Source organism: Phaethon aethereus (assembly GCF_964289735.1).
Source record: "Phaethon aethereus genome assembly, chromosome: 1".
Taxonomy (NCBI): domain Eukaryota; kingdom Metazoa; phylum Chordata; class Aves; order Phaethontiformes; family Phaethontidae; genus Phaethon; species Phaethon aethereus.
In genome coordinates this window covers 178,125,986-178,152,760 of record NC_138575.1, presented here as the reverse complement: position 1 = coordinate 178,152,760, position 26,775 = coordinate 178,125,986, and the positions used below count along the sequence as shown (strand labels likewise).

At 36.7% G+C, this 26,775-nt stretch overlaps 1 protein-coding gene across 2 annotated transcripts in view; it reads right to left on the bottom strand.

The window, feature by feature from the left end:
• The window catches only part of KLHL1 (kelch like family member 1), a gene marked incomplete at both ends in the record, with an annotated part of 258,931 nt that overhangs the window by 161,415 nt on the left and 70,741 nt on the right, over positions 1-26,775 (bottom strand). Inside the window, one exon of one of the 2 annotated variants that reach the window (XM_082013897.1) lies at positions 18,896-19,078. The exons of the other annotated variant lie outside the window; for it this stretch is intronic. Within the exon in view, the coding sequence (XP_081870023.1) occupies positions 18,896-19,078 (183 nt within the window). The remainder of the gene's footprint in view (positions 1-18,895; positions 19,079-26,775) is intronic. 2 annotated transcript variants of the gene reach the window in all.

The window sequence follows — 26,775 nt, the reverse complement described above, 5'->3', positions numbered from 1 at the left end:
CCACATGCTTCCATACAAGATGATCACATTTCTGGATTAATTTGAAAGCATAACACATACACCACATAGATAAAAGACACAAAAATCACAACTGGAGAACTTGTAAACCAAGAGGAAATATTTAGCCATTTGTATATAGTAAACATTTTTGTCCAAGGTGGAAAAAAAAAGAAACTGAAGAATAACAAGGTACTGTTTATCAGCCAGTGTGGTAATTGATTGGTTTTGTTTTCTTAGCTTATTCCAATAGAAAAGTAAAATATGACACTTGGAACTGTGTTCAAAATTTTACAGTTTTTTAAAATACTATATTTTACCTGCAAGTAGAGCAGCTTGAGAACATATATATGATCTTTACTTTGGCTCAAATGATGAGCAATGACTAATTAGGTGTAGTAGTTTTATCATTTCTGGTGATGTGTTCAACTCTAGCAATCATGAACTTTAAAAGTAAAGATCTTAATTCACAAACAACTCATTTTTATATTCCTGTTGTTAATAAAAATAATAGATGGCTACAAAAAGATCAAATTAGAAACATACTTTGTTGCTAATTCACTAATTATTTATATTTTTAACCACTGGGGGACATTTACATCTATGTTTGTTTATTTATTATCTCATCTGAGTATCACAATTGTGTGGTTCGTCAATGTAGATAATCATAAAATTCTGGATAACTACAAATCTTATAACACTTCTTCAAATACTTTTTCTGATCACTTATTTATAAGTGACTTGATTCATTGTTATTAGATACTCAATTTAAAAAAAATCACAGAAAAAACAAAAAAACATGACAAATTTATTATTTTCTATGAGATATAATCTTTCATTGCTAGCAGAGACATAATTTAGGCCTGTGATTGAAATTTCCACCTGAGAGCATTTTGCATCAGCTGTTGCTTCAGATTTACTAACCGTCATTTAAATTCAACTATGAGTCTTCATCTTGATCACATGCTAAAAGCAAACACAACCCCCTTTGCTACATTAAAAACAATTGAGAAATTAATAAACAGATATTTTAATGATAAATTGAAATATTTTTAAACAGCAGTATCTTATATTTGTAATTTATATAATTTATGTTCAGATATTATTTATTATACAGTCTTCTTGTATATGTATTCTCAACTCAAAGATAAAAAACAGAGGGAGGAGAGAAAATAAATTACAGAAGGATTACACCTCTTTCACAAACTTTTACAAAAATCTGCAATTTTCCACAATTACTCTCATGGATTATTCTGGGATGAGTAAATTCAATGAGGTATCTAACGGATTCCAGCTGCAAATGAGCATTCAGTCTACAGGACCAGGCAAGATCTAGTCCAAAGTGAAAAACCCTGAAAAATATATGATACAGATGTCAGGTCCTCAGCAATACCTATTTTACTTACAAGTTTATCCCTACTGGTTTGCACCACTTGCTAAGATGGCTTAAGTGAGCGGAAAGTTTCTGTGAAACAGCAGCTCACCTAACCAAGCAAAACAAATTTCTGAACAGAGCGATAAGGAAAGAAGATTTTTTTTTAATGTCTCTTATCATTGAATCATAAAACCATAGAAGCACAGAATCATAGAATCATACAATCTTTGGGTTGGAAGGGACCTTTAAAGGTCATCTAGCCCAAACCCCCTGCAAGAAGCAGGGGCATCTTCAGCTAGATCAGGTTGCTCAGAGCTTCATCCACCCTGACCTGAATGTTCCCTGAGATAAGGCATTTACCACCTCTCTGGGCAACCTGTGCCAGTGTTTCACCACCCCCATTGTGAAAAATTTCTTCTTTCTATATAGTCTAAATCTACTCTTTCTTAATTTAAAACCATTACCCCTTGTCCTATCGCAATAAGGACTGTTAAAAAGTCTGTCCCCGTCATTCTTATAAGCACCCTTTAAGTTCTGGAAGGCTGCAACAGGGTCCCCCTGGAACCTTCCCTTTTCCATGCTGAACAACCCCAAATATCTCAGCTTTTCCTCATAGGAGAGGTGTTCCATCCCTCTGATCATTTTTGTGGCCTTCCTCTGGGCCTGCTCTAACAGGCCCATGTCTTGCCTGTGCTGAGGGCTCCACAGCCGGGTGCAGGACTCCAGGTGAGGTCTCACAAGAGCAGAGTAGAGGGGCAGAATCACTTCCCTCGACCTGCTGGCCACGCTGCTTTGGATTGCAGTCCAGGCGGCAGTTGGCCTTCTGGGCTGTGAGTGCACATTGCTGGCTCATGCCCAGCTTTTCATCCAGCGGTAACCCCAGTCCTTCTAGGCAGGGCTGCTCTCAATCCCTTCATTCTCCAAGCCCATATTGATACTGGGGTTTGCTCCAACCCAGGTGCAGGACCCTGCACTTGTCCTTGTTGAACCTCATGAGGTTCACATAGGCCCATGCCTTGAGCTTGTCCAGGTCCCTCCGGGTGGCATCCCATCCCTCAGGTGTGTCAACCGCACCACTCAGCTTGGTGTCATCTGCAAACTTGCTGAGGGTGCACTCGGTCCCACTGTCTATGTCATTGATGAATATATTAAAGAGAAATGGTCCCTCTCCTGAGGGACACCACTCATCACCAATCTCCACCTGGACATTGAGCTGTTGACCACTGCCCTCTGGATGTGCCCATCCAACCAATTCCTCATCCACCCAACAATCCACCCATCCAATCCATCTCTCTCCAATTTAGAGAAAAAGATGTTGGGGGGGACCGTGTCCAAGGCCTTACAGAAGTCCAGATAGATGACATCAGTATCTCTTCCCTTGTCCCTTGATGTGGTCACTTCATCACAGTAGGCCACTAGGTTGTCAGGCAGGACTTGCCCTTACATTAATCAATAGTTAATATAAATAATAAACTGGCTATTTCACCAACTGAATATAACCAAAAAGTCAACTGATTTCAAGACACAAACCTTTTTTTCCTTGGGAAGCACGTCAGAGACTGCATTGAAGGGAAACGAACTTTCTAATTACTCTTAATTCTGAAAGGTGATACATTTTATAAAACTAAATTGTATTCCACTGTTGAAATAGAAAATAAAAAGTGAGAAACCAAAGGGATCAATTAATTTATAATCATCTGCTGCTTTTTGTAGCTCAGAAAGCTCCAAACAAGTCTAAATCTTGGTTTAAAGGCATGTTGACCTATTCATCAAGAAAGGTCAGGTGTCTCAGGATGTCATCTTTTTTCAACTACTGAACTAGCAGTGTGAATACATAATAAACTCTTTCATCCTTGAGAATCATAGCAGGTAACTCATAGCTATAAATGAGTTTGTGGACCCAGAAAGATTTTCTCCAGATTAAGGAACTTCTCTGCCTTTACTATAACTAAATATTTTTGGTTTCTTTTATAATACAGAATATAACTGATCCCTGTTGTGACTTCTTTGTTTTATGACATCAAATTTTATATTATTTTATTGCAGAATATTTCCTTGCAATTTTCACAACTGTTTTCACATATACCTTTGATACAGAATTCCCTCAACTTGGTTCGTGCATTTATTAATTAAAAGAAGCAAACAAACAAAAGAAACAAGCCTTGATCCCTTATATTCTATAAGCAAGCTCTAACAATATTTTACTGCCAACTGAATAGAATCTCAAATATTACTTGGCCTGAAAACTCACAGGCATGATAAAACTTTTTTCCACATGTATTATGATAGTTTATATAGACGCTGAGCATTCATTGTTTTTAAATGTGATTTGTTGCTCTGTAGAGGACACGAGATGACACTGGGTGTCTTTACTAATAGCGCTGCTTTACAGCTCTTCTTATAGCAGGCAAAAATGTACTGTATATATAGAGACAGCTTCATGTTTTCCTAACTTTTAAGGTTTGCAGAACTTATACTAAAGTATATTCATGCATGCTCTTGAAAATTTTTAGGCAAAAAAGGAAGTAGACACTGGCTGTCACTTCCAGAACAATCTTGACCATACAATAAAGACTGCCATCTTTTTTGAGTAAGATACAACGAAGTAGTAAGTTGTGGAACAGAACAACTGTTTTGGATTAGTGATGACCTTTCCTGATGGTTGTGGTACTCTCCCTCAACAGTTTACCAGAGACACAAAAAGCTATAAGAGTCTTGGGAAAAATACAGTTAACAGTAAATTTAATTTAGTACACAGACTATTTCCTGCTCAGTAACAGAGATCCTTAGAAAAAATTATGTCCAGATGCCAATAAATTTTATTGTGAGACCAAATATTGCCCACTAACTTTAAATTGGCATTTCCTGCCTCAGAATTCTGATCTGTACTTAATTGGGATCACCCACTTCCACATTGTCCATAATTCAGAATCAGATATACCATATCTTTCCCTTTTTTTTTCAAACTCTTTCTGATGCATATTATTACAATTGGCTTTAACACATATAAAGTAGAAAATATTGTCATTTTCACCTCAGCTTCAGTAGCACAGGATAAAACCAAATCTTCTTGCTCTCTAATGAACTCTCTAAGGGACTGTGTAAAAATAAGTAGAGTGTTTTCTGCAAAAGCTATTGGTACCTTGAGGAATTTTGCTTGTCAAAACCTTTATTCTAGGCTTTATCAATGGTAATTTTTGTTTTGCAAGTTTTTAATTTTATTTTTCTTAATCTGTTCATTCTGTTCTTTAGACTCTAATTCACTTAAGATCAACATTAAATTGTAACATCCATTCTTCATTGAAGAATTTGCCACTGTATGTACCTTCTACCTCCACCTGTCATCCAGTCAGCATTTCAAATCTAGAATTCTTTGCCATCTACCATTCTACTTTTGCAGTCAGGACACCAAGTTGTTAATTTGGGCTTAGTACTGCTGTAACTGCTGTCTTTTGAACTTATAAGTATGTAAAGAAATCCATGAGATATAACATAAATTATTCTTGTCCACAAAATTCTAATAAGATTCTCTAATCATGTTTTGTATCTTGTCTCTAGAAAGAGAACAAAAATATTCCATTGACCTCTTATACAATATAAGCTTTTCCTTTAGTTTGTACCATCAGACATTGTTCATAGACTGTTTTCCCTCCTTTTGTGGATTAGTGGATCTACTTTTCATTCCATTGACTAACCTGATTATCAGAGACATTTTCAGGAATTTACAAGGTGACAACATGATAACAATTAGGTTAAAACAGTGGCTGTGTTCCTTGTTGCATTCATATTTTGTATATCCTCCTCTCATAACCAAAATTGTACTCAACCTCTATGGAAAAAAAATATGTATATTCAGGGTAGTAGAGAGGTATCCCCTCTGGCTTGGAAGTTCCTGAGGACACAGTTTACTGGAGGGTGTTGAAGTGTTTATGCCAGCTATGTTTCAAGATATGGAATTCATAATATACTTTTGGTAAAAGAATATTGGGACCTAATAAAGCATCTGCTATTCTTTTCTATTGCCTGTGAAGAGTATGTACAACCAGTCATTGTCTATTCTGCCCATTATCTCTGGTTTGCGAACGAACAACTCTTCCTTCTTCAATCTGAGTTTTCATCTGGCCTCAGACTTGCTTGCCAAAACACCATCAGCTACTTCAGTTTTCTACATTGTCATCACTTGTTCATTCAAAGCAGAATTTTTTTACTTTTTCAGAGTCAACAGGCAAAGGATATCTGTGCAAGAAAGAAAACTGTATATCTAATATATGCTATCCCATTGCAAGTCATGAGAGTATTGAAGACTGAACAACAGTGTCCTGGTCTCAGCTGGGATAGAATTCATATTCTTCATAGTAGCTAGTATAGGGCTATGTTTTGGATTTGAGGTGAAAACAGTGTTGATAATTCAGGGATGTCTTTAGTTGTTGCTAAGCAGTCAAGGACTGTTCAGCTTCTCTTGCTAGCCTGCTAGCAAGTAGGCTGGGAATGCACAGGAAGCTGGGAGGGGACACAGCTGGGACATCTGACGCAGGCTGGCCAAAAGGATATTCCATACCATACCACATCATGCTCAGCATATAAATCTGGGGGAAGAAGAAGGAAAGGAAGGATATTCGGAGTTATGCCATTTATCTTTCCAAGTGACAAACGTGCATGGTGGAGCCCTGCTTTCCTGGAGATGGCTGAACACCAGCCTGCCAATGGGAAGTGGTGAATTAATTGCTTGGTTTGATTTGCTTTCGTGCATGGCTTTTGCTTTACCTATTGAGCTGTCTTTGTCTCAGTCCACGAGTTTTCTCACTTTTACCCTTCCAATTCCTTCCCCCATCCCAGTGCGGGGTGTGTGAGCGAGCAGCTGTGTGGTGCTTAGTTGCTGACTGGGATTAAACCACAATAATCCTTTTTAGCACCCAACATGGGGCTCAAAGGGTTGAGATAACAACAGATTTGACTGGAATGTGCTAGATTGAATTTATAGTTGTTATTGCTGTTTAGCTATTAATTGGCAGGCTCCTGTGCTTGCCATGGATTTGCTTTCCTTACTGTATGTTAAAGTCTAGTGCTCTTTAGTGGCTGCTTTTTGCTTTCGCTGCTTTCTGTGCTGCTGTGCTACTTACCATTTTACTCTGCTGTGCCTGGGAAGATTTTGATAACAACAATGTCGATGCGCCTGGGCTGGCATATGGCCAGGGCATCACTGCTTCTTCTGTGGTGCTCTACTGGACAGGCTGGAACTCCAGTGTGAACTTGAGTCAAAGGGACTGTGACCTGTGGATGAGTCCACATGGGAGCAGGACACTCTGAAGTTTCTGTGGCCGTGGATAAGCCCATGCCAGAGCAGGTACATCTCAAAGCTTCTGTGGCCATGGTTACATCTCTGCCACAGCAGGTATACCTCTGAAAGGATTGTGGCCCAAATATAAATCCACACTGCAGAAGGTACACCTTGAAGTGGCTGTGGCTGTTGATAAGACAATGTTGCAGCAGGTACACCCTGAAGCTTCAGTGGTTGTGCGTGAGGTCATGCTGGAGCACCTCAAAGCATGTGGCCATGGATAAGCCCGTGACAGAGCAGATAGATACATCCCCAGAGGGACTTCAGCCACTGGGAAAGCCATGTTGGAGTGGCTTTACTACTGAAGGGACTATGGCTGTGGGTAAGGCCATGCTGGAGCAGCTATATCTTTGAAGAAATTGTGGCCTATGGGGAAGGCCATTTTGGAACAGGTGCACCTTAAAGCAACTGTGGCTGTGGATAAGCCTGTGCCACAGAATATATACCCTTGAAGAGACTGTGGCTCATAGAAGGACCTGCAGTCTGTGGATAAGCCCAAGCCAGAGCAGGGGCAAGGGGAGGACTTCATTGCAATGTTAAACCCAAAGGGGTCAAGGGAGGAGATTGTAATGGTAATAACTTTAAATTGTTGTAACCTGGGATTTGAGTTGTATGTTATGGGAATTACTATAGCAGGAACCCCTGGTTGCTAGCCAGGCTAGTAGCAAGGGGAGGAGTTCATTGCAGTGTTACACACTATAACCTGGGCCAAAGGGACCAGGGGTGGAGACTGTAATGGAAACATCTTCAAATTGTTGTAACTTAGGATTTGAGTTGCATGTTATATGAATTACTATAGCAGGAACCACCTGAACCAATGGAGGACAAGCCTTATAAGAAGCAGCATGTGTACAGCAGCAACCCAACCTGAGCTGGCTTTGGCGCCCAGTAACCCCACGCAACACACCATTTCTGTCCTGAGCGACCACCATAAGAGATGGAGCCCAAAGGGATGGACTAAATGAACTCAGTGGACATTTTGTGGATATTTGTGGACATTTCACAGATATTTTACGGGGATGGCCCATAGACTAAGGGAGCAATATCTGTGTATTATATCAAAGGATGGGAAAGGACGGTGGTGGTTAATGAGGTTGTATTGGATAGTGTGGTACCTGAGCATGACGTAAATAGTATGGAATAAGGGACAGATACTGTCCTGATTTCAGCCAGGATAAGGTTAATTTTCTTCATAGAAGGTAGTGTGAGGCTATGTTTTGGATTTAGGATGAAAACAGTGTTGATAATACAGGGATGCTTTTGTTATTTTTGAGCAGTGCTTACACAGTGTCAAGGCCTTTTCTGCTTTTCACCCGTCCCCACCAGTGAGCAGGCTGGGGGTGCACAAGAAGTTGAGAGGGGACACAGCTGGGACAGCTGACCCAAACTGGTCAAAGGGATATTCCACACCATACCACATCATGCTCAGCATATAAAGCTGGAGGAAGAAGAAGGAGGGGGGAGGACGTTTGGAGTTATGGCATTTGTCTTCCCAAGTGACCGTTGTGTGTGGTGGAGCCCTGCCTTCCTGGAGATGGCTGAACACCTGCCTGCCAGTCAGAAGTGGTAAATAGGTTCCTTGTTTTGCTTTGCTTGCATGTGTGGCTTTTGCTTTACCTATTGAGCTGTCTCTGTTTCCACCCATGAGTTTTCTCATTTTTACTCTTTCAATTCTTTCCCCCATCCCACTGGGTGCGTGTGTGAGTGAACAGCTGTGTGGTGCTTAGTTACTGGCTGGGGTTAAACCACAACAGTTAGAATGAAAAACTGATGAACTGTTAGTTCTTACTTTGTAGAATGACTTTAATTGATGAATGTATGTATCTGTAGGCTCTACACGACTAATAAAACCCAATTAGTATCGACTAAAAGCTCAGATTATGTATCAGTCATCTGAACAGCACATAAAGGCAGATAAGTCTCAAAAGTAACATGCATTCAACTGACTTCTCAAAACATGCTTTGTGTAAATCATTCAATTGTTCATTGAAAATGAATTTTTTTTTATTTCAGACTTTGGAGCTTAAAATTACAGATTTTTATTTTTTGTATTTATGAATGCATATATATAAGTGTGTATATGTATATGCACACACTTTGACATTTGTATCTGTCAAATTGAAAAAAATATATATTTTACAGAGGAAAAAAATAAATAAAAAATCTGCCAAAAGTCATGTGGCAAAATTGCGTATTTTTTCCCAGTCTTTGTAAGTGAAAGTGTGCAGTTAACAAGCAGGAGATAATCTTAGAGTTAATTGAAGATGCAGCATCCATGAGAACCATTATCATAGTGCAATCATCTTTCTAATAATTCAGCGGCATCAGATTAGCTCATTAACATACTAGAAATTCACATTTATTGGTTAAAGAAGTGGTCAGTGGGTATATAACAGTGAACTGTTAATTTTGACAGTCTGTCCTGTGTGCTTATCTCATTTTGGAGAAAAAGGAAGAGAACTACATGGTAATTTTTTTTTTTCTGACCATTTGAGTAATATGTATAAACTAACTTATTTGTAAAGGCACTTTTTTCTAGAAAAACTACAGAATAATAATAATAAGTCCCCAAATAACAAACAAAAAAACCCCTCCCCAAACTCATAGGCAGGCAGTTGTAATCTTTAAGATAATTGATTAAACCTGAAACAAGAAAGTATCCTTTTTTTCTTTACTCAAACATAATTTTCTTCCATTTTAATCTCTTATACAACACATAGATACAAGTCATACCAGTAATCTACACCACCTATGTGATGTTCCCTCTTTGCCCTGAGGACCATGTCTTTTGAGTTTACATTATCTTCTTTCTTTATTTCACCTTCTTTTAATTCTTTCAGTGTCTCCAAGACATTTAAGTGTAAATACAGTAAATGCCTCCTTATCTCCTCTACAGTGCAAACCGAAACACAATTTTACATCTCATTACATCTCTTAAGTTACCACAATATTTTTAGGAATGTTACACAAACCTGACATCATAATTTCTGCCAAACACACAATGTCTGCTATAGTTTTAGCTTTTTCCAAAGACCACAAGTAATGCACATATCACAGCTGCCAGACAATAGCAAACTCCATTGTCCAAAATACTTTGCCAGTGTCAGTTTGTATCCTTGTGTCAGTTTTGAAGATATCTGCTATTGCAGCCAGTATTTTGAACTCTTTGCTGTTTTGAACCAGTAGAAAGATGAAAAAATAAGAGAAGACAATATCTGGGAATGGGTAGGGAGCCATAATGCTACAGCGATGAAGATAAGAGCTGATAAAGATCCATTATGATGCAAATACAAAGCAGAACTCAGTATTTTTCTCCAGAAGAAAAAACACATATTTAAACACAGCATATACATTTGAATGTAGAAAGACAACATAATAAACTGTGATCCTCTATTTGTGGGTTTAATTTTATTTATTTATTTTGTAACTCCAAAAGGAAAAAGAGAAAAAGCTTGCAAGAGAAGGAAAATTTCCATTTTCACTCCTTTGAACTATCAGGAGAAATGTCAGAAATACAGAGACTAGGTTGGATGAAAGTACAGAGACAGATCTATGAAGTTATTAGAATAAGTGACTGCTCAGATACCTAGATTTTTTTAAGATCTATTTGTCATCCTTTTCTTTTATTCTAGAACTCCTTTGTACAAAATGATACAATAGAGCATCATTATTAATTTATCTTCACAACTGGTCCCCCAATTTGAATGCATAACCAGGATTATCCCGTATCGGGTGGACAATCCAGCACTTGCTCTTGTTAAGCTTCGTAGAGTTGATGACTGTCCATCTCTTTAGTCTATCCAGATCTCTCTGTAAAGCTTCTCTACGCTTGAGGGAGATCACAGATCTTCCTAGTTTAGTATCGTTGGCAAACTTACTTAAAGTACATTTGATTCCTGCGTCCAGATCATTTCTAAAAACATTAAAGAGCACTGGCCCTAAAATTGAGCCATGGGGAACTCCACTGGTGACTGACCACTAGCCTGATGTAACCCCATTTACTATAACTCTTTGAGCATATTTAAGAAAGGTGAAGAAATGCTGTGCAACATCAGCTGTGTGAAAGGAACGAGAAAATGTGAGAGAAAGAGCCCTGCAGACACCAAGGTGAGAGAAGAATTAGGGGGAGGAGGTGCTCCAGACACACCGAAGCAGAGATTCAGACCATGCTGAAGCAGGTTGTCCCCCTGCAGCCCATGGAAGACCAGGCTGGAGCAGATATCCACTCTGCAGCCTGTGTAGGATCCCACACTGAAGCAGGTGGATGTACCCTGAAGGAAGCTGCAGCCCGTGAAGAGGTGAAGAGCCCATGCTGGAGCAGACTCCTGGCAGGAGCTGAGGCCCATGGAGATGAGCCTATGCAGGAGCAGGTTTCTGGCAGGACCTGTGGCCCATAGGGGACCCGTGCTGAAGAAGTCAGATCCTGAAGGACTGTACCCCATGGAAAAGACCCACACTGGAGCAGTTTGTGAAGAACTGTCTCCTGTGGGAGAGACACCACGCTGGAGCACAGGAAGAGTGTGAGGAGGAAGGAGCAGCAGAGTCAATGTGTAATGAACTGACCACAAGCCCCAACCCATGTCCCCCTGTGCCACTTTTTCAGGAGGGGGCAGAAGAGTCAGGAGTGAAGTTGAGCCTGGGAAGAAGCGGGGTAAGGGGAAGGTGTTTTCAGTTTCATTTTTACTTCTAACTATCCTACTCTGTTATTAACTGGCATTACATTAAACTAATTTACCCCAAGTCAAGCCTGTTTTGCCTGTGACGGTAATTAGTAAGTGATCTCCCTGTCCTTATCTCGACCCATGATTTTTTCCATCTTGTTTTCTCTGTTTGGTCTGCTGAGGAGGAGTGATAGTGCAGCTTGGTGGGCACCTGCCAACCAGCCAAGGTCAACACACTATAATCAGACACAGATGTTTAGGTAATTTAAGCTATAGATTTCCACTGATTACAATGAGATTACACACATGGCCATATCAAATCCAAAAATCCAGATTATGGCTGGATAACCAACTTCCAGTTCTCAGAAATTATCTTCAAATCTCAAGACCCATTTCAGTATGTGCTAAATCTTTAACTGGTACATACTCGATTGTGTGAACTTAAAATCTTTTATGTCTGGAAAAGGTACAAATAAAACCAGAACAGTTCCTTGTGGAGATCACAGAAATTAATTTGAAAATATTAACACAATTCTCAGTATCAGGAAATAGTCTTCATCTGTCAGTCCTTCTTCTTTAAAAAAAAAAAAAAGTTATCCATCAAGGTTAATATTGAAAGCTTATCTAAATTGCCTTGCTGCTTTTTCTCTGATAGCAGGATTTTTTGTTATTGCTGTCATTTGGTCCCAACCATATTACTTGAATAAATTGGTTTTAAACTCATGGACAGTAGGTTGTGTTTTTCATAGAATTTTTTGTTTTATTGAAATGCAGTATCTGATATATGGGAGCATTTTGTTTTAATTGAATAGGGATACATAAATTCTATGCTTTTATCACTTTTCTTTTTTTTCCCTTTAGCATTGAGTTCCTGTATTGTTTTGTGCACCATTCCTAGTCAAAATCTAATTTATGGCTTAAACCTTAGTCTGAGTTTAGAGCTGCCTATAACATTTATACAGTCCTGGCTGGAAGTTTTAATGAATTCTCCAGTGTAAATCTTAAAGGTCTATCTATCATTTGCATTGACTTCGGCTGTTTTCTTTGCAGCATTTTTGATGTTTGTTTCACAGCTGTAGAATATAGTATTTCAAGTATAGTATTTAAAATCAGTGCAATTCAACTGAGTTGCCTTCACTCAGAACAACCAAATTATTTGTGGTAAATACTTACTTTTTATTTCATGTTTATCCATGGGATTATTGCTTGATTAATTTTTTTCTTTTACTTTGGGAATAATTGCTGCTTTGATCATGTCACTATAGTTCTGAATAACATTTACTTCACAGGTTTTTTTGAGTTTCAGATGACGTATACTAGCTACAGTCTAGTTAGATTTCTAGATACAGCTGCATTCAGCTGATTGTAAACTGGACAGAAGAAGGAAGTGTCAATTATAGTCGATTGGTTTTACTCATTTGTTTGTTTTGTAGCAGAAATGCCTGAGTCTCTTCTATTCCAGGCACTTTAAAGTTACAGTATGTTTCTTGTCTTAAAGAGTTTATATTTTAAATGAGAGGTACAGAGAAAGTGAAAAATGTATATAGCATGCATCTCCAGAGTGAGCAGAGAAACTACAAACTGCATGTTCATAATATTTTAAGTTAGTATGGACTGTTATTAGTGCAACTGCTTAACTGAATGGAAGGGAAATTATCATTTTAGCATTTTTCTCTCTTTAAGATATATTACATTTTTACATTTGATTGTTTTCTATAGGTGTTATAGTAAGGTAACAAAAAAATTGAGATTCACTTGATTTTACTTGAAGTGGGGAACTGGAGGTCAGTGATTATGTTTTATGATCTCCCTTCTAATTTGACTTTATTCTATTTTTTGTGAGAAATAAAAATGAAAAAAAAACAAAACAAACAAACAAAACAACAACAACAAAAAAACCCCCACAAAAATTAATTTAGCAGCATTCAGGCTTACCTGATATCATTCTATAAAATTATCAGGTTTTAGAGATCTTATGGCACAGCAATAACTTTTCCTCTGGGGGAAAATTTATTTAAACAGATCATAATCAAGATATGTGATTGGAGCAGAGGGGAAAAAAGAGCAAGTATTATTAGGAATGAAACTAGAAATGACACAGAGGTTATAAACTGTGGAGGAATCTGGAGAGATGCACAAGAAACAATGGCAGACTAACTATTTTTGGTGTCTTTCACTTCATTTGATGCAATATACTAGCATTTCTTAACTGAATTTTTACTTTTATAGAAATAGATCCATTGAGACTATATTATTACATAAAACATTATTCTGTGCTGGCAATATTGTTTTGTTTTGATTCGTTCTAAATCAGAGATATATGAAGAAAAGTATCACGTTCACTTTTTATTGAAAAATGTAAAATGTTGTGCCCTGGTTTTCTGAAAGTCATTCTTATCGTACTGTAATGTAACATATCAAGTCTGTTGCACTTTCTTAAACTATTCTATTAAAAGGAGGAGAAAATATGTGAAAACTGTTATTTTCTAGGAAATAACTTTAAGAATTTTGTATTTATTAATTTGTAACATATTCAGTATAATCTATGGCTTGTGATATATTTTAATTTGATTTTAAAATGAGGGTTCATTTTATCTAGGATAAGATTTTATAAACATTGTATAGAGAATGTTCTACCAAACTTCTTCCTATCATGAAGTATCAAATTTATAAATTTATTTTTTCACAAATACTGATCATGCATTGCCCTCTGCAAACAGGATTTTTATATTTTTTATAAATATTATCTAACATACTTTGTAAAAAACTTCAATTACAAAAGACACTTTGCTGGATCTGCTCCTGATAAATCTGGTAAAATAAGAAAAGGACCTGTGAAACCTAATGGCAAACTTGGCTGCAATGACTATGAGACAATAGGATTTAAGACAATGACAATGGATCCTGAAAGGTGTTAGTAAAATGAATAGCAAATTACAAACCTGGACATCAGAAGTGACTCCTGATTGAAATCAAATGCAAAAAGGGAGTACATGGAAGGTGAAAGCAGGGATGAATGACCTGGGAGAAAGACAGAGGCATTACCCTAACATGCAAAAATGGAATTTTTCCTAAGAAGGAGTTGGGGGTTCTGGTAGATGAAAAGCCGAATATGAGTCAGCAATATGTGCTCACAGTCCACAAGGCCAACTGTATCCTGGGCTGCATCCAAAGCAGTGTGGCCAGCAAGTCAAGGGAAGTGATTCTGCCCCTCTACTCCGCTCTCGTGAGACCCCAGCTGGAGTCCTGCGTCCAGCTCTGGAACCCTCAGCACAGGAAAGACATGGACCTGTTGGAGCGGGTCCGGAGGAGGGACACAAAAGTGATCAGAGGGATGGAACACCCCTCCTATGAGGACAGGATGAGAGAGTTGGGGTTGTTCAGCCAGGAGAAGAGAAGGCTCCAGGGAGACCTTCTTGCAGACTTCCAGCACTTGAAGGGGACTTACAAGAAAGATGGGGACAGACATTTTAGCAGGATCTGTTGCCTTAGGACAAGGGGCAATGGTTTTAAACTAAAAGAGATTAGATTTAGACTAGATCTAAGGAAGAAATTTTTTACAATAAGGGTGGTAAAACACTGGAAGAGGTTGCCCAGAGAGGTGGTAGATGCCCCATCCCTGGAAACTTTCAAGGTCAGGTTGGATGGGGCTCTGACCGAGCTGATGTAGTTGGAGATGTCCCTGCTCATTGCAGGGGGATTGGACTAGGTGACCTTTAAAGGTCCCTTCCAACCCAAAATATCCTATGATTCTTTTATTGTATTCTAAATAGTGAGGCCAAAGTTCAAGTGCAGCTGAAATTAGCAATGAATATAGTCTGAAAGAAGTGTTCTTGTAATTATTCTGGCAGCAAAAGGAAGACTATGGAAAGTTTTTGTCCACTGCTCAATAAAGCTTTCTTTGGCTCAGTCTTTTTTCTTTTTTTTTTTTTAGCATGGTCTGCTTTCAGGCCTCCCAGGTCCCTGTGCCCAGTGGCAGGAACTGTGGTGTATCACAACAGAGGAAGACACACTTAGACTACAGTTAGGCAAATTGGACATGCACAAGTCCATGGGACCACAGAGGATATATTCAAGGAGCAGTGGTTGAGGGACCTCAACAATGTCACTGAAAGTCCATTCCCTCTTCTCTGTAACAGATCATGATAATTGCAGGAGCTTTCTGACGATTGGAAAAGTCAATTTCCATGTCCATCCTCAAGAAGGAAGATGTGGGTAACATGCTGCATCTCTAAAGACAGTGAGGATAATCAAAAACTGGAACAGGCTGCCAAGAGAGGAACCTCCACAAGTGACAATATTTAAAAACTATCTGGGTATGACATTCAATGGCCTAATCTAACCTCGGACTTGACCCTGCTTGGAGCAGGGGGAGTTGAAACAGACTCTAGAAGGTCTCTTCCAAATTAATTATATTTTAATTATATTAATTATATTCTAGAATTGTAATGGCCACAGTAAAAATAAACAGCTTTGTCTTTACTTGTCCAGCCACATCTGAGTAAAACATAGAATAAATGCTATTAAAAAAAAACTGAAAAAATTCACAATACCCTTCACTTCAGTTTATCTTGTTGGACAAAATTCTAGTTTATTCAGAACATAATCTTTTTAATTCTACATAATTCAATAGTTATTTTTTCCAGTTCTTTGAGATGTGATCTTTTGACTGCAAACCACAGAGAAGTAGAAAATCAAATGTAAAGTTGTTTGAAAGTTTATTAGAAAATTCAGATAATATTTTGGTTATTATTTCATGGTCAGTCTTCTTACTAAGGTATTTTTCCAGCTCCAAAAGGATTTAGATATACTGTAGAATTCAAATGACAATTGTGAAATTAAATTTACTACTAAAAGGTGTGTATACAAATATGAACAGCTGCCTTAAAAATAGTGGGGAAAATAAATCATTAAAAAAACCCTACAGTTTCCTCTGTCTGTTTCTCTACAAACTATGCATTTTAAAAAGATATTTAAAATAGGCAAAAAATATACTGGTAAAAAATTTATATTTTATATCACCCATATTAAACAAATCAAATGATATCAACTGTGGAATATTTCTATGTATCTAAGTATTTGTTCTGTCAGATTAAGAATGTAGATTAAGACTTTTTTTTTGCCTCATCTGTTTTGAAAAATGTGAAAAGCAAAAATAGGCCAAGTAACTGTTAAGAACGAACAACAAAATCCTCATTATTTCTGAAAAAAAAAAATTTATTTTATTTCATTAATGTATAGGGATGTAAAATTGGACATAAATTAGAAAGCCTTAGGTTATTATCCCTCCAGTTTTCTTTCTGATGGGAGACACCTTGAGGCAAATCTTGCAGCTCTGGAACACTGTAAATGCAGATGGGCAGAAGGACTGAATTTTAATATTATTCCCTCTGTACTTGATATACCCATGAAGGAAAGATCTTGGTGATTTAGATAAAAATGGCATCAGCCTACAACTACCAGGGATGCATAAATTGCCAGATGCTTAATACATTTAACTGTGGCCAAAATCCTGGAATACAGGAGTTGTGTCAGTTGCCAAGTCAGCGGGTCGAAATTACTGGGGATTTAGCTAACATCTGAGAACCTGAGTTTATGAAGGCAAGGGAGGAACAGGAAAAATGGCAGCTCTTAGGAGAGTAGAAACAAAGTCTTAAGAATGAAAAATGCTGAAAGAAGAGGAGAAAGTTTTCTATGTTAATTTCAACTACTATTCTGAAAACAAGCAGATACTGTCTCATGTATGCTGCAAGCTACCTAGATCAATCTAACTGTTACTGATTGTTGAGTTATCTTCTCATTTATTACAATTATTGGGGCAATTTAAATATTTTAATGAAGATTTTTGTCTGGTTTTACTTTTTTAGTATTTGAACAATACCTTTGGCTTTGCACTGTTGCATATTCCATCTTTTTTAATTATTATTATGGGACTTGGAATATAGAATAGCCAACTTTTCTGTAAAACAGAAAAAGAACAGTCTCTGTACCCATCTTCACTTAGGGCAGAAAGAAGTTTGTAAGGTCCAAGTTGCCAAGATAACACTACACCAGAAAGTTAATTTATGAGTTCAGAAATACATTGTCTGTTTTTCAGTTTTCGTGTTGGGGAACCATAGTCCTGCTCTGAATTTAGTACCTCAGCAGAGAAACCAGGGCACAGGCAGGGAATAGGTCACTGTCCTGGTTTCAGCTGGGATAGAGTTATTTTCTTCATAGAAGCTAGTGTGAGGCTATGTTTTGGGTTTGGGTTGAAAAAAATGTTGATAAGGTGCTGATGTTTTGAGTTGTTGCTAAGCAGTCAAGGACAGTCCAGCTTCTCATGCTGGCCTGACAGCGAGCAGCCTGGGGGTGCACGGGAAGCTGGGAGGGGACACAGCCAGGACAGCTGACCCAAATTGGTTAAAGGGTATTCCATACCATATTTTGTCATGCTTGATGTATAAAGCTGGGACAAAGAAGAAGGAAGGGGTGGAGGGACATTGGGAATGATGGCGTTTGTCTTCCCAAGTAACCACTACGCATGATGGAGCCCTGCTTCCCTGGAGATGGCTAAACACCTGCCTGCCCATGGGGAGTGGAGAATGAATTCCTTGGTTTGCTCTGCTTGTGTGTGCGGCTTTTGCTTTACCTGTTAAACTGTCTTTATCTCAACCCATGAGTTTTCTTACTTTTACTTTTCTGATTCTCTCCCCCATCCCACCGTGGGGGAGTGAGCAAGCGGCTGCGTGGTGTTTAGTTGCTGACTGGGGTTAAACTATGACAGTCACCCTTAGTTTGCAGCCTTATGTAGAGTTCAAATGCAAAAAGACTTGCTAACCTGGAAACTCAGAAGTATTCTCTGTATTTTAATCTAAACCCTAGGGCTGTATTTTCATTTGCATGCACTAAATCAAAGGCTATAGCTAAAGCCAAAATCTCAATGAAGAATCACTATTTTAAGTTCTAAATACAATCCAAAACCAAGCATAACTTCATATATATGCTGCTTCATATATATGTCTGCTTTAATGCTAGATAATCCTACAGAATTTTAGAAATTATAATATTATAATTTTTATACTAATAATTAGCATTTAAAGTAGTTAAGATATTTTTCAGTTCATTCAAAGGAACAGTTCATGGGAAGTCAGTGTTCAGTATTATTCTACTACAAGTGTCTGAGAGACTCTGTATGACAGACTTAGAGTATCATGATCTTAAGCTAAAAATGACACTGTGTTCAGTATAACTGTACAGCATCTCATTTCAGAAATTTCCCTCCTCCTCACATATGAACAGCATCACAGCAAGGAGAAATGTTTGGCACAGTCATGATAAAATGTTTGCTGGTTGAGTGCTACTTGAACTTTTGAAATATGTACAAAAAAAAAACACCTTCAAAGGCCGAAGCTTCAAATGCCATCTTCTGCAGCTATTTAAATTTGTGCTGCCACAAGGGTCCACAGAAAACACTCTTCTAAGAAATAAGCATATCCAAGATGTTTACTGGTGTAATTTCAATGTCATACGTTTACATCCTACCTATGTGCAGGTATCTTGCGATTCCCAGCAATCAGGATAACATCACAGAGCTGCTGTTGCTTCAGATAGCTCTCCATCTTTCTAAAGGTCTGCTCCGCATGATGAACAGCCTGGTAGAATTCCTCTGAGCTACATGAATCCATGTCGCAGTGGGGTGGCAAGGGGTGGCTGGCTGCTGACAGTCTGTAAACCAGAAGAGAAACTCCACGTTGATAAGATGTGACCAGTTGTCTAGAATTCATCACAGACTTCTAGAATCTGATATGAGTAATCAATGCATCCTTCCCAGTTCTCATCACTAAAAGTACAAGGTGGAAAAAATCTTTGTTTGCAGGGACAACTAAAGTTGTAAGTCTTTTAACACTGACATGATTTTTTTTAGCACAGACATGGAAGTAATCAATTTCTTCCTTCTTTGATAAAGTTACTAAAATTATAAGTATGAACAACAAACAAAAATTCAGTATATTCATGTTAAGGTTGATAGCATAGCTACAACTTCATTATTAAAGTAAGATTGGGCTTTTTAACTTTTTCAGCATTTTAGAGAAAAATTATTTTACATAATTAAACAAACTTTATTTATTTTTCTTAAATATTAATATGAACACAAAAAATAAATAAACAATGGAAAAATCAATCCTATCTTTCTACTAAGAGTGCCTACTCTATTTCATTTCTTCAAATTCACATTCATTTTACACCACCTGGGAAAGAAAAATAAACTCTAATTGACTTAATTTGTAATGAATTGGGAATATTTCCACAATGATAAATTGCATATCTACTTTTTCACAAAAAGGTTCATTAATACAAAGTGAACTTAGCCTACAAAGATAATGATGTCTACAATTAAAAAAAATCAGAAAAAAAAATAGAAACAGGAGAAAAATGCAAATATTTTTTCATTATATAGCCATATATTCTTAGTTCAAATTTACTCAGTTCAGTCTTTCTGGTTCAGACCTTTACTGAAAATAAGAAAATGTGTCAGCAACTACTAACCCTAAGGAAACTAATGCTGGTGTTTCCAAATAATTCATGACACAGACGATACCCTCTTCTTTTACAAATAGGCGATGAGATTGTTTCAAATGGAAGCTGTAAGGTTTTACATATCTTATGGTGCTGAAAATGAAGGGTTTCATAGATGAAGCTGATTACATTTCTCACTTCAACTAGATGTATACAAAACAGCTTACATACACAATAAAGGAGCATCAGAGGATATATTTTAGTCCAGCATATCAAATGATACTATCAGTTAATTCAAACCAATCTCATTTTATACGTATTCTATTGAAAGATAAATATTTAGCAGCACATAAGTAATTTTGATAATACACTGTAATAATGCAAGAGTTTCATTATATAAGGCTTGTATTCAGTAGGTATTATATTCTATGAACCATATTAATAGACCTACAAGATAATGCAATATGCACTCTTGGCAATGGAAAGAATTGAAAAGTGCCTCAAGATAATAAAAAAAAATCAGCTATTAAAATGAAATACAATTATCTTAAAAAAAGAAAAAAAAACTTTGGTATTTTTATTGACTCTTGGTAGACTGTTACAGTACACAAAAACAGTATTTCCTTTTGACATACTAGTGATTTACTTCTGAATTATTTTTTGTCCAAAAAGTGTTCCACATTCTCTCATACAGTCATTGTATGAGTGTCCACAGGGGAAAGGAGGAAAGGCTGGTCCATCTTTCTGTCACAGTAATTGCTAGACTTCACAGCATTCCTTTAAAGTAGTTGGAAGCCTGCATAATTGAAGGTGGCCTGCAGATAATTTTACAGAGAACCAACTCAGTTACCTTTGTATCTCACCCCGTCGTCTATACTGTGCCATATAAAGACACTAACTTACTAGAATGAGTTACTTTTTAAAATTATGACCCACAGTAACTTCACTTGTGCAGCATTAAATTGGATTCTGAGAAAGCATCCCCTGGTTTAAATTAATCAATATTGCCATTTGTATGCTGGTAAGGTTACAATATCTGTAAGCCTGTCTAATAGGAAATAGAACTGGCAAAATTTTATTAACCATAATTCCTCAACAGAAACAGTTATGAATTGGTGATTTAAGGAACATTTCCTTAAATTTGTTATATTCTACTTTGTTATACAGTCAATTAGTTTATGCTAGATACCTCTTGCAAACTCCTCCTAAAGGATAAAAAAAACATATTACTTCTGTGAGTGACATAATCTGCTTGTGTGTTCCTATCCAATCTGGACTGCCAACCATGTTGATCAGGAATCCAAGTTTATTTTCATATCTTTGGATGATCAACAAATACTTTCACTGTAATGATGGAGCTAAGCTCATTAGTATGGGTAGTCAGCAGATATTTCAGCATTTTTCTTTCGTTTTTTTTTTTTTTTCTCTCAGTTTGATTGTAGCCCTATGCAGACTTCTTTGGTTTTACTGCTGAAGAATTAGAATGACAAGTAATTTACAAGAAATAAATCAGTACCTAATAAACGAGGTTGCTACGGTTAAACAGACACATTTCTTCCCTTCCTCGGGGGAATTCAGAAGTGACAACAGCAATTCTGAGAAACTAACATAACAGGAATGAGCAGGTCTGAATGAATTCATATTGTTTGTTAATTCAGAACTTAGGTCTAAGTCAGTTTACATTTGAACATATAAAGTACTAATCCTGCCTCTTCTTGGCTATTCAAAACATTAAACACTTTTCAGGTCAGAAAAAGAGAAGTACCCTGACAGAATTTATGCTAGTCCTATAAAGTTAGATTGGGCTGAAATGAGCTTAGACTATTTTAGTCTGGAATGACTAGACAATGTTTGCCACAAGTTTTGCCCTTTTTCCTGCTTGCCGTTTATAAACAACGTTTTTCATCCCCAAACTCATCAGTATATCTGTCACTTAGTAAGTCATTAAGTGACTACGCAAAAGCAAGCCCTGATGGCCCAGCACATTTTAAATTAACATCTTGAAAACTAGCGAGTAAAAAACTTAATAGAAGACAGTAAGTTAATCTTTTATTTATTTTCTAAGAAAGCCCACATAAAAAGTCTGCTACTTATCCTATTCAGGAGCTACTTTGTTTTCATAACAAATGCTTTGTCTGCATAATCAATGCTTTAAATTTAGTCAGCAGCTTGTTAAAAAGGGATTAGTTGAAGAGCTTCAGCTAGCCAATACCAGTTATCTTCTACCAGTTCATGAAAGGCACGTATAGGTACTTCTGACCAATTAGCAAAATGAAAGTAACATTTTGTGTTTGCATATGTTGTTTTTCTTTAGGTGCAGGCAATGTGAACCATATATGCAGTGAGATTCACAAATTCACCTGACGATTCTCTGAGTATTTCAAAACCCTTTTTAGCACTTGTGTACCTCAAAATCCTGTAATCAGGGAACAGGACAGATTCCAGATGGGCTTTTCCCATAATCTTGCTCAGTTGGCAAGTGCAAAACCTGAATTTAGTGTGGAAATTTCAAATGTCCAGGGGTTGTTCAGACTACAACACCTTTTATCTTTAAACGACTTAGTAGTATAGAAATAAGAAAACCAAATCTTTCACAAGATTATGACAATGATACTGAAGGGTGATACTACAAGATGAGACTAAAAGGCTCACAAAAATTATCAACATTGCAATAACCAATAGTATCCAATGTTTCTTTATGAAGTGGCAAACCAGAGTGTGTATCACATAAAAAAACCCACACATAAAAAGGGAAAACAAATTAACCTCAGCAACTTTGTACAGACTTATTTTCAGTATTAAGAACACCATGCTGTCCTCAAAAAATAAACGTTTTAAGAAAAGCCCAAAAGTGCTGATGAGAAAATTCAGTTTTTGAGCCTTTATGGATTATAAAACAGTGTAAATAGAACTGAAAGCTTAATTCTGAGGATATACAACATCTGACTCCATCTGGCTCCTCTTTTCCTAGAAAAAGCACTTTCATTTGAATAGGGGTGCTATTATCTAATCACTTTTTACCTGCTCCTAACTTTGAAAAAACAGGTAAAACAGCAGTACAATCCCAGTAAAGTTGTGTGTACTGACTCTTCTCTCAATTTAACAACCCTTTAAGTAAGTACTTACAGCTCCCAGCAATTTAGATGCTCTTCCACAGATGAACAACTAAATGGGCTCACCAGTCTAACACAGCCCAGACTGATATAATCAAAAAACAGATTTTCCAAATAAAGATTGAGATTGAGCCACCACAAATATGTCTGTTATTAAGCTTTGGAAAAAGTATTAAAATAGCATGAAATAAATATAAATAAAATATTATCTGTAGAAAACTTAAAAATACGTAAACTTTTTTTTAATAAAGAAAAAGGGCGGATATGGGATGGTGGGGTTTTTTTCCTCTATAGACAGAAAAATGCGACATTGTGATGCTGCTGTTTGAAAAGGTTAGGAAGTTTCATTTTACTAGTGTTGTTTTACATTATATTTATAAACTGTAAAGGCATACCAAAATATTTATCTCTTAAGAAAAACTTTGTTTCAGTTATATCCACTTATGAAAAACTTTATATATTACATTTTTATAAAGATGTAATACATAAAAGTATTCTGATATGGAGGTTCTGCACTGAAAAATGCCAGGTTTGTGCTACTAATGGGTATGTTTACTTTCCCAAATAGCTATTCTGAGAGGTAAAATGAAAGGTAGCCCAGAGAGAAATGGTGCCATTACTGACAAAATACCCATTTTGTATACCACTTTGAGCCAAAAAATTCACTAGCAACTCTTTTTGCTCAAGTTACACAAAATTCCCAAGCAAGCATGCTTTTATTAAATCGCAAGTTTGCAGAACTGACTTCACTTCGTTTTTCATACATTAATTTATTCACATTGCTCTTTTATTTTTTTTTTTGTTTAAGAATGTCAGATCTCATTTTAACAACTCTTGAGACACCTGATTTTATTTGTATAAGGACATGACTTGTTCACATATTCTCTAAGATTTAAATAATTGACAAATGATAATTTAAAAGTTATCTTTCTTCAAATCTTTTTTATCTGCAAATAAGAACTGTGTGTTTATTTTAACAATTGAGTGTAGTTTTATAATTATTGTAAGTATTAATTATAAGTATTTGTAAATGACCTTGACATTCAAACACTTTCAGTAATGTCCAAGTATATAGATAATGTCAATTAGAAGGTTAATGATCTTGCTTCAAATGAGATACCATTCAGAAAAAAAAAAAACCACAAAAAAAAAAAACCAAACCCAAAAACAACAAAAAGAGACAACATAGTAATAGAACTATTGAAAGGAAACAGTGGTGCAATTACAATGAAAACTTAGCAGATAATATATGTAAAAAATATCAAACCACTCAGTTAAGTACTGACTGGAAATTCTGATTCCTTGGTCCATTGCAAGTTGCGTGACTAGGACAGCATAAAAGCAAAGAAAGAAAGATCTGGTGGCCTGAGAGCCTTTGGAATGGCAAAAGCAGAAAGAGACCATGTATCCTGCACCAGACAACAGTAGAACATATTATACTGTTTTTATTTTCCCTAGAAAATCACAAATTTCCAAATCATTACTAAAAAATAATAGATAACAATATAATTTCTTTTTCCTGGCAGTTGAGTTGCCTCACAGGATCTAAGACATTGAGTATTTTGTCTGTGTTCTGCATCAATGAAACCAAGATACTATCTTTTTCTTTTTTTTAATCTACTTTATTCTTTTTCATAGGTAAAAAAAAAGAACATGCATTTATCTTCGAAGTGTATACATTACTTTGTCTTTTAAAATTGTGTTTGAAATGTAACTAAGACCTCTTACTGTTTCTTCTCATCTTGTCAAAATATAACAGTTTATTATAATGTAATACAGTGGAAAATTATTTCATACCTAAAATCAGTCTCATTATCCTTTCTGAAACTCATTCCAACACAAAGATGATCCTTTTATAAACCCTATTTCAAGTTCCCATCAATTCCTAAAATCCAGAGAAAACTTTTGAAGGACATTTGAATTTTTAAGGTTCATTATCCCAGTCACATCAGGCGCAACACAGCTATAGTACTAATTGTAGCGCTACAAACCATCGTCATGAGTTAACAGCCTTCATACTTCCTTGACAAATTACACTTTTTTTTTATGTATATTTGACCTATTCTGCCTCTAAACAGCCTTGCTATGCAACAACAGAGAAAAGATGCTGACTATCTGCTGGACTGCTCTCTCCCACCCACCGCTCGTAGGGCATCCACTGCTTTTTCAGCTTTGCACGCCCACACAGAGGGAACAGTTTGTTCCAGCTGTTCTTGGAAAGCCGATAACTGAAATGAACATACACTTCTTCTAGCTACACATAGACATATTTTAATGACTTGGAAACTTGCTGGTATATTTTCCACATTCACAATGCTAACAGATTTTTTTGTTATATTGGATCTTGCTATCTGATTTTTTTATTTTTTTTTATCTTGGAGGATACAGGAAACAGAGAGCTTACAAGCATAAAGATACTATGTGCATATAAATCTACACCATGAATCAGCTTCCTGAAAGGAGGCAAGCCATTCTTCTTGAAAACAGAAACCAGGAAAGATGTCACAGGAGACCTCGATTTTTAAATACATATGCCATTGGAGAACAACCGAGAAACACAACCACCTTTCCTTAAGTTACTGTCAGTAGTTCTTCTCTATTTCTATCTCAAGACTCAAGGGACCCTCCTTCATTAAAGTATGACCCAGTCGCTCTGCTTTTTTCCCTTTTTCCTTTTACTATCAGAGAAGTAGATAAAATTCCGACTGCAAGGAATCAGCTTAGCCTCAGACCAAGAGCAAGATTACCACTTCTTCAGATAAGCATTCTTCCCTCCTCTCTCCCCAACCCCACCAAAATCATTGTTCTCATTCACCATGCATTTTCAGTTAATGAAGATTTTTACTCCAAGTAGGAATAACAAATAAATAAATAACTCTATGCCACTGCACAAATTAAATCCCTTACATTTGTTAGACTGCTTGCTTTGCTATATTTAAAAAATAAATAAATAAAATAAATGTTGATTTATGGTCTTCCAAACCTCTTATGGCAGATAAATGCATAAAACAGGAAAGCATCCTGCATTCATCACAGGCATCAAGCATTCATAATGCATTCACAATACATTCATATTTTAATTATCCAATTGGTAATGCAGTAGGGAAACATTCTCTCCACTATGAAGACAAATTGCCATTGTAAAAATCTTTAATACTTTGGGTAAATATTTTCTATCATATATGATTCCACATTTCCACCAACCAAAAGCTGAATGAAGAAGGTTATTATGACTCAGAATTTCAAAACTGCAGTTTTAACCAAACCTCTACTTCCCTGCGAAAGTTGAAGTCCTCCCATTTCTAAAATGATACCCTTTCTGCATTGTTCGACATACATGCAATTTTCTGCAGTTTATTTTTATTCTTTTGTTTCATAATAAAAATTTACATAAATTCCTTTAAAATAGATTCTCCACTTTCTTTGATCTTATCCATTAATGAATGTAGGAAAATAACAAAAGTTCATGAGGTAGCTGTTCATGGCAGACAAAGCCGCCAGAGAGGTTTAAGTTGGATGAGAAGGAACTTTGTGTCTGCTGTGGCATTTACAGTGGGAGTTATTAGCTGGGAAGTCTGAGACAAAGTGTAAAGACCGTTGAAAAGGAGGCTGATGTTACTGGCCTGTGTAGTTAAATGTGACAAGTTGGAGACATATTTCCCTGTCTTCTTGCAGATGAGAGGTGCTTGTTACAACTACTCATTCCTCTGGCTGAGAAGGAGCATAAACAGAGAGGTGCAGGAAGAAAACCAAATTGGTGGAAATGAGAGAGAGGTGATTCCTCTTCTTTTC